At 60.6% G+C, this 7299-nt stretch overlaps 2 protein-coding genes across 3 annotated transcripts; one reads left to right on the top strand and one right to left on the bottom strand.

Moving 5' to 3' along the window:
* The first annotated feature begins 40 nt into the window (after positions 1-40).
* RAC3 (Rac family small GTPase 3) lies at positions 41-2305 on the top strand. 2 transcript variants are annotated; one of them, XM_017879206.1, is made up of 5 exons: positions 41-530; positions 823-940; positions 1059-1121; positions 1548-1711; positions 1794-2305. In XM_017879206.1, exons 1-5 carry the CDS (start codon positions 238-240, stop codon positions 1852-1854), a joined length of 699 nt encoding a protein of 232 aa, XP_017734695.1. In that variant the 5' UTR covers positions 41-237; the 3' UTR covers positions 1855-2305. The 2 variants fall into 2 exon arrangements, with proteins under 2 accessions (XP_017734695.1, XP_017734694.1); XM_017879205.1 differs by having other exon boundaries at positions 46-530; positions 1548-1707.
* Positions 2306-3814: 1509 nt separating this feature from the next.
* On the bottom strand, positions 3815-5682 carry DCXR (dicarbonyl and L-xylulose reductase). Its single transcript, XM_017879207.1, has 8 exons — positions 5567-5682; positions 5385-5482; positions 4794-4948; positions 4656-4698; positions 4479-4578; positions 4319-4383; positions 4126-4243; positions 3815-3998 (listed from the first exon to the last, which is right to left on the bottom strand). The coding sequence occupies exons 1-8, from the start codon at positions 5616-5618 to the stop codon at positions 3895-3897; spliced, it is 735 nt and encodes a 244-aa protein (XP_017734696.1). The 5' UTR covers positions 5619-5682; the 3' UTR covers positions 3815-3894.
* Between the last annotated feature and the right edge of the window lie 1617 nt (positions 5683-7299).

Here is a 7299-nt window from a genome sequence, read left to right as displayed (position 1 = left end):
CCGCGTGCGCCCCGGGGCCGAGGGGGGCGGGGTGGGGCGGGGCGGGTTCCGCGGGCCTCCAGCTCGGGCCCACCTGATGCTGCCCGGCTCCCGCCCGGGCTGGTTGCCGGTGAGGCGGGGCCGCCGCCCTGTCCTCCTAGTGGGTGGGGCCAGGCCTCTCACCTGGGCTGAACCCTTCGCCGGCCCCACCCTCTCCTGCCGCCACCCTCGGAGTCGGGGCCTCTGCCTGGGGCGCCAATGTTGGGCGCCCTGCGCCCCCATTCACCACCCCAGCCCCCGGAGCCCGGCCTGCCCTGGTCGTCCTCCAGCCCTAGGTCGCCGCGGATCTGGTGGGCTGGGACCCCCGTCTCCACCCCAGACACCCTAACTCGCCTCTGGCTGCTGGGGAGGGGTTTGCCCTTGTTGGGCAGAGGGTCCGAGGCCGGGCCTGGGAGCCACGTGGCTTGCCCTGTCCGCAGCGCCGTGGGGAAGACATGCTTGCTGATCAGCTACACGACCAACGCCTTCCCCGGAGAGTACATCCCCACCGTGTGAGTGTGGGGGCTTCCCGGGAGAGCACAGGCCCTCCGTGTGAGTGTGGGGGCTTCCCGGGAGAGCACAGGCCCTCCGTGTGAGTGTGGCATGGGGGATTCATGGGCAGGATCTCCCCTGGGCTTCCATGTCGGCTCAGGTGGCCCTGTCTCTGGGCTTCCCGGCTGGGGCTGAGGTGCTGGCTAGAGTTCTAGTTCCGTGCAGAGTTGTGAAACCCAAGACACAGGCCGGCAGGGCCAGGGGTTTCTGGGACCCCTCCGAAGCCCTGACCCTGCCCTCACTACTCTGCAGTTTTGACAACTACTCGGCCAACGTGATGGTGGACGGGAAGCCGGTCAACCTGGGGCTGTGGGACACGGCGGGGCAGGAGGACTATGATCGGCTGCGGCCACTTTCCTACCCCCAAACTGTAGGTGACAACGGGGCCAGCCCCGGGAGCTGGGTGGGTCCCTGAGGTCCGGAAGAGGGAGGGAGCAGTGCCCTGGGGAGCCCTTGACCACTCCACCAGGCCCCACCTTCTTCCCAAGGACGTCTTTCTGATCTGCTTCTCCCTGGTGAGCCCGGCCTCCTTTGAGAACGTTCGTGCCAAGGTAGGGCAAGGCTGGGGGCCCCTGTGGGGAGAGGGCTTGCCCCAGAACCTGCCCCGACAAGTTGTCCTTTAGAGGCAGTTGAGATACGGTTCTGCCTGGAGTAGGCACATGGGGTGGGGTCTGAAAATGATCGTGGGGGCTGATGGGGTGGCGTAGTGGTGGTGGGCGCAGCTCTCAGAACGGAGGGGCTGCCTGCCTGCTGAGAATGGGCCTTGGCTGGGAGGCCCTGGGAGGTCTCCAGGTTCTCTGGCTGCGTATTTTTTCTCAGTATCTCCCCACCAAATACGCCCCTGGTCACCCCTTTAAGGAAGAAGAGCCAAGTGTAGCTCTGGAGCAGTGGGGAAAGTCCCCGAGGGCCGTGACTTGCTCAGGTGGGGCTGGGGTAGCAGACTCCGGGCCTAGGGGTCAGAGCGTTTGTCCCTGCAGTGGTACCCGGAGGTGCGGCACCACTGCCCCCACACACCCATCCTCCTGGTGGGCACCAAGCTGGACCTCCGCGACGACAAGGACACCATTGAGCGGCTGCGGGACAAGAAGCTGGCGCCCATCACCTACCCACAGGGCCTGGCCATGGCCCGGGAGATTGGTGGGTAGGCGCAGGCGGCATGCAGGGGAGGGGTGGGGAGGCTTCGTTGTACCCGACTCTCATTGTCTCCCCGCCTCACTGCCTAGGCTCTGTGAAGTACCTGGAGTGCTCAGCCCTGACCCAGCGGGGCCTGAAGACAGTGTTTGACGAGGCAATCCGCGCAGTGCTCTGCCCGCCCCCAGTGAAGAAGCCAGGGAAGAAGTGCACGGTCTTCTAGAGCCCTGGCACACCTGAGCCTGAGGGCTGGCGGGGAGCAGCCCTAGACGTGTCTGCTGTTGTGTCGAGACGTGTGGTGTCCCTGAGTCGGCTGTGGGGAGCGGTTAGGGTGGGCAGGGGGGAAGCATGGGGATGAGGCTGGGCGGCAGGATCCTGTCCTCTCTGCTGCCTCATTCTGGGGTGTGGCTCCAGCCTTCCCTGGCCCCCGCCGGAGGCCAGGAGGGAGCAGGGTCTCCCTCAGGGCTGCAGGGGCAGGTGCAGGTGCAGGGAAGCCCCAGGATGGGCTTCCCTGGAGGGGGAGGGTGGGGGGGAGTTCTGTCCATTGCGCCCCGAGGCGGGGCGGCCCCTTCTTATTTTATACAATAAACATTCTCCACCTACACCTCTTGCCTCTCACTACCTGCCCTTCTGCCCTGGGGCGGTTTGCTCCTAATTCCCCCAAGTGATGGTGCAAAGCAGGTTGCCACCCCAGCCGCACCTCACCTCGGAGCCGAGTTCCTAGAGGACAGCACTAAGCTTCCTCCACCCCACCCCAGGGAAGAGGGGCCTGCTGAGCCCCCAAAGGAGCCCACCCAGATCAAAGCAATAGCTCGTGCATTGAGCGCTTGGGATGTTAGCTTGGCTGTGTACAAGGCCTCCCTCAGGCTGATGTGCGCCTCTGGGAGGGCACATGTCGGGGAGAGGCAGGCCTGGTTCTCAGGCAGCTCCTGTTGTGCTGACTGGGACAGTCTGAAAAGAGGCTGAAGCAGGTCAGGCCTCATGGAGCCCCATGGGAGCCAGGGCAGCCTCCCCCCATCCCTCGGCTCCTCTGGCTGGCACTGGGAGTAAGGGCAATCCAGGCGGAGGGGCAGGGTGGAGGAGGGCACGGGGGTCGGGGTGTGGTGTGGAAAGCAAAGAGAGCAGCAACCCAGCACAGTCTGCTGATGCTGAAGCCAGAAACGGTGGGCCCTGAACCAAGGTCCCAGGCTTGGAGTCACTCGGGATTGGAGGGGCCACCGTCTGCTTCCGCCTGGTACTGTGTGGGGGCAGCTCCTACTGGCTCGGGAAAGCCGACTGCGGAATTCTCAAGAATTTTGCTAGCCAGTTGTCAATGATCATTAACAATTAAGTTATAGAAGTTTACAATTTGTGTTATTAAAAGCAAAATCAACAAACATCACTTCCTAGTTATTTCTGCACACATGGCTTTTTTCTCTGCCCCTGGGTTATGTACATCTGCAGGACCTATGGACACAGACACCACATAATGGGGTGTTGAGGGCATCTCTTCCAGCTCCACATTCAATGGCATCTAACTGGTAGCTTGAAATCAGCTGTGGTAGGAGTGTTTACACCATGGGAATTGGCAAATTCTTCACATTGGGACTTGATTTACAGTTACTTGTCTAGACTTAAGATGATTAAACTGTAGATTAGACTTCAGGGTGCTGTGTCTGTTCATTACATTGTGAACAGCACAAGTTGAGGAAATGCTGTTCTAGTATCCAAAGACCATCTGATTCAACAAAGTGGCTCAGGTCACTGACGAAGTGCAGAAGCGTCACATCCTCCTTGTTTCCCCGTTTGTCTTACTCATTAGCTTAAAGGAGGAGGAGCCAACCGTACACTCACAGAGCAGGTGATCAACCCGTACATGCACACACTGTCTCACCCCAGAGGTTCTGGACAGGTCCAAAGGCCAACCTTGCTGACATTCACCACCCTCTTTAGGAGCTGGCCTTTCACCGCCTCCTACCTCCCTGACAGCAAACTGGCCAGGCCTGAAGACCTCAGGAGTGGGAGCCGGGCTCCGCCTTGGATTGGAATATGAATCTCATGGGTCTCTGCCCGCATTCCATACCAGGCCCCAAGCCCCCAGCTACCTGCTCGCAGCCTAGGAATAGCATATAGCCTGGGCAGCAGAATCAGGTTTATTGGAGGGATTGGGGGTAGGATGGGCACGGCGTGGGGTTTGAGGTGTGTGGAGGGAGCTCAGTTGGCCCAGAAGCCCCCTTCCACCGGCAGAGTGGAGCCCGTGGTCATGCCGCTTCGGTCACTCAGCAGAAAGAGGATGGCATCCACCACATGCTCTACCTCTGTGGGCAGGGCGGGGGTCAGGGGCATAGATGAAGGAGGCTGTCGCCCATCTTTCCCTCCCACCCCTGCCCAGGGCACGCACAGGGGCTGCTGGCACCACGCTGGCTGATCTCCCACCTGACTCACCAGCAAACTTGCCAAGTGGGATTCGGTCCAGCATAGTCTTGGCCTTGTAGGGGTCACTCCAGTTGGCCTGGCCCATGTGCGTCATCACCACTGTGGGGTTTACTGCATTCACTCGGATCTACACCGGGACAGCTGGGGTCAGCAGGGCGAGTAGGGTGCCCTAGGTTGGGGGAGGTACCCCAGCCCTGCTCACCTTGTGGGGCCCGAGCTCTAGGGCCATCACCTTGGTCAGCATGTCCAGGGCACCCTTGGTGGAGCCTGTGAAGAGGAACCCAAGCTGGCTGTGGCTGGGGTTGGTGATGAGGGTGAGGCTGGGGTGGGGGTGGGGCTGAAGGCACAGCTGGGGTACTCACAGTAGACGCTATGGTTAGTTACTGCCCGCTGGGAGCACTGGCTGGAGATATTCACGATGGCCCCCGGGGCTCCCCGGGCTATTAAGCCCCTGGCCACAATCTGAAATTGCAGTGAGACCGTGAGGCAGAGCTGGCACCACTCTTCAGAATTCTCGTCCAGCCCGCAGGGCAGCTCACCTGTGACACCTGGATGACCGCACGCAGGTTCACTTCAAAGGATCTAGAGGCCGAGGGGCAGACCCTGGTCAGAGATTAGGGCTGCTGCCTCCTCCGGGACAGCCCCTCCCTGAGGTTTCTCCGCCCTCACAGGCTCACCTGTCAAAGGCGTCCTTGGTGACCTCCAGGAAGGGCTGCAGCAGGGCGACAGCGGCGTTGTTCACCAGCAGGTCCACGGGGCCCACGCTGCCCAGCGCCCGCTCGGTGGCCTCCCAGTCACCCAGGTCCACGCACACGGGCTCTATCCCCGGGCACTGTGTGTATCAGGGGGCAGTTACCAGAGGCTTTGTGCCCAGCAAGCGGCACAGCTGGGGACTGGGGCTGGTGCCCTTTCAGCTGGACAAGGAAAGGAGTTAGGAGTTCCGGAGGTGTCAGGACTGTGGGGCCAGCAGCCAGGCGCTACCTCCGGCCGGTTCACTTCCTCCCTGCGTCCGAGCGACTCCTGCCCGGGGCCTGCTCCGCAGCCATTTCGGCCTCTTTCTGAGCCCGGCAGCCCTGGCAGCTCTGCCGGCCACCCGACCTCCCACGCAGGCCACCAGCCCCGGAAGACGGTGCGACGGCGCCCAGGCCGCGGTGAGAAGCGCAGCGCTCGCGAGGGGAGGCGAAGTCGCGCACAGGGATACCGCCCCCGCCGGCTGGCGCCCCCTCCTGGCTCGCCGCCTCGCAGCCCTGGGACCCGGCGGGGCCTACCTCGCGGACAAGGCTGTCAAGATCCGCCTGTGTTCGGCTCACAGCCACTACCCGCGCGCCCGCCGCGTGCAGCGCCTGGACCGTGCCGCGCCCGATACCTGCCGGGAGCGCGGCTCAGTGAGGACATCCCCTGCCCGCCTCTGCCCTCCGCTGGCCTTTACCGACCTTTCCCCGCCGCCCACCTTTGCCCGCCCCGGTGACCAGCACCCGGCGGCCCGCGAGCCCCAACTCCATGTCGGCACAGTCTCCGCCCTGCGTACTGGGGCCGCGGGACGTGAAAGTCTGGCCACGGTGGGCGGGGCGGGGCGGGGCCAATGGCAGGGCGGCCTTCAGATAGGGGGCGGGGACATTCAAATAGCTGCTCCCCGCTGCGGTGATTGACGGAAAGGAGTGGGCACACGGAGGAGGGGCAGGGTCTCCGCTGCCGCAGAGACGGGCCTTTTTTGTTGTTGTTGTTTGAGACGGAGTCTCGCTCTCTGTCGCCCAGGCTGGAGTGCGGTGGCAAGATCTCGGCTCACTGCAAGCTCCGCCTCCCGGGTTTACGCCATTCTCCTGCCTCAGGCTCCCGAGTACCTGGGACTACAGGCGCCCGCCACCTCGCCCGGCTAGTTTTATGTATTTTTTTTGTAAAGACGGGGTTTCACCGTGTTAGCCAGGATGGTCTCAATCTCCTGACCTCGTGATCCGCCAGCCTCGGCCTCCCAAAGTGCTGGGATTACAGGCGTGAGCCACCGCGTCCAGCCCAGGGACGGGTCTTTTGAACTGCCTGGTGTGACCCATCCTCCGTGCTTAAAATCGATTTAGTGGACCCTGGCTAGCATATTTTCCCCTGCCAAGATTATTGCAAAAAGACGATGTGGTGGTTAATGTTAGAAAGAATGTGTGGTTAATATCAGGAAGAACACGTGAAATGGAGAATTCAGGGCTAACATTTCTTGTTTTGTTTCTGAAAACATCCGCATGTCCTAAAAAGTGTCGCCTGTGCCCATCATCTCTCAGGCTTGACAGCAGGACACCGCTGGCTCACTTGTAAAGCCAAGGGAAAGAATTTGGGCCACCAAGTACGTCTGGAGAAGACACCAATGTCAGCAGCGCTCTGCTTTCATCTGTGGGCGGAGGATCACCTAGGTACCAAGGCAAGAGACTGAAGACACAAACTGTTTCAGTATAATAAAGAAAAAAGGCCGGGCGCGGTGGCTCACGCCTGTAATCCCAGCACTTTGGGAGGCCAAGAGGGGCGGATCACGAGGTCAGGAGATCGAGACCATCCTGACTAACATGGTGAAACCCCATCTCTACTAAAAAAAAAAAATACAAAAATTAGCCGGGCGAGGTGGCGGGCGCCTGTAGTCCCAGCTACACGGGAGGCTGAGGCAGGAGAATGGCGTGGACCCGGGACGCGGAGCTTGCAGTGAGTGGAGATCGCGCCACTGCACTCCAGCCTGGGCGACAGAGCGAGACTCCGTCTCAAAAAAAAAAAAAAAAGAAAAGAAAAGAAAATAGTTAAAATGAAAATAGTCATAATACAAATTGGATATAAAAATCATGGATAATTATCAATCATTAGTATAAACATTAATCATTGGCTTTTAATATTACTCTTTGTTGGCCGGGCGCGGTGGCTCAAGCCTGTAATCCCAGCACTTTGGGAGGCCGAGACGGGCGGATCACAAGGTCAGGAGATCGAAACCATCCTGGCTAATACGGTGAAACCCCGTCTCTACTAAAGAATACAAAAAAAACTAGCCGGGCGACGAGGCGGGCACCTGTAGTCCCAGCTACCTGGGAGGCAGAGGCAGGAGAATGGCGTAAACCTGGGAGGTGGAGCTTGCAGTGAGCTGAGATCCGGCCACCGCACTCCAGCCCGGGCAACAGAGCCAGACTCCGTCTCAAAAAAAAAAAAAAAATGTAAATG

This window comes from Rhinopithecus bieti, unplaced genomic scaffold (assembly GCF_001698545.2).
Source record: "Rhinopithecus bieti isolate Rb0 unplaced genomic scaffold, ASM169854v2 scaffold_9899, whole genome shotgun sequence".
Classification (NCBI taxonomy): domain Eukaryota; kingdom Metazoa; phylum Chordata; class Mammalia; order Primates; family Cercopithecidae; genus Rhinopithecus; species Rhinopithecus bieti.
This window is presented reverse-complemented; position numbering and strand designations above follow the sequence as displayed.

What these genes read in the sequence shown, in the direction of transcription:
- RAC3 (XM_017879205.1), top strand. Translation starts at nt 238, where the DNA reads ATGTTGGGCGCCCTGCGCCCCCATTCACCACCCCAGCCCCCGGAGCCC. An exon ending in CACTTTCCTACCCCCAAACT is followed by an intron (nt 941 to 1,058) that starts GTAGGTGACAAC and finishes CTTCTTCCCAAG; the next exon opens with GACGTCTTTCTGATCTGCTT. An exon ending in TTGAGAACGTTCGTGCCAAG is followed by an intron (nt 1,122 to 1,547) that starts GTAGGGCAAGGC and finishes TTGTCCCTGCAG; the next exon opens with TGGTACCCGGAGGTGCGGCA.
- DCXR (XM_017879207.1), bottom strand. Translation starts at nt 5,618, where the DNA reads ATGGAGTTGGGGCTCGCGGGCCGCCGGGTGCTGGTCACCGGGGCGGGC. An exon ending in TTGACAGCCTTGTCCGCGAG is followed by an intron (nt 4,949 to 5,384) that starts GTAGGCCCCGCC and finishes TGATACACACAG; the next exon opens with TGCCCGGGGATAGAGCCCGT. An exon ending in TAGAGCTCGGGCCCCACAAG is followed by an intron (nt 4,244 to 4,318) that starts GTGAGCAGGGCT and finishes GTCCCGGTGTAG; the next exon opens with ATCCGAGTGAATGCAGTAAA.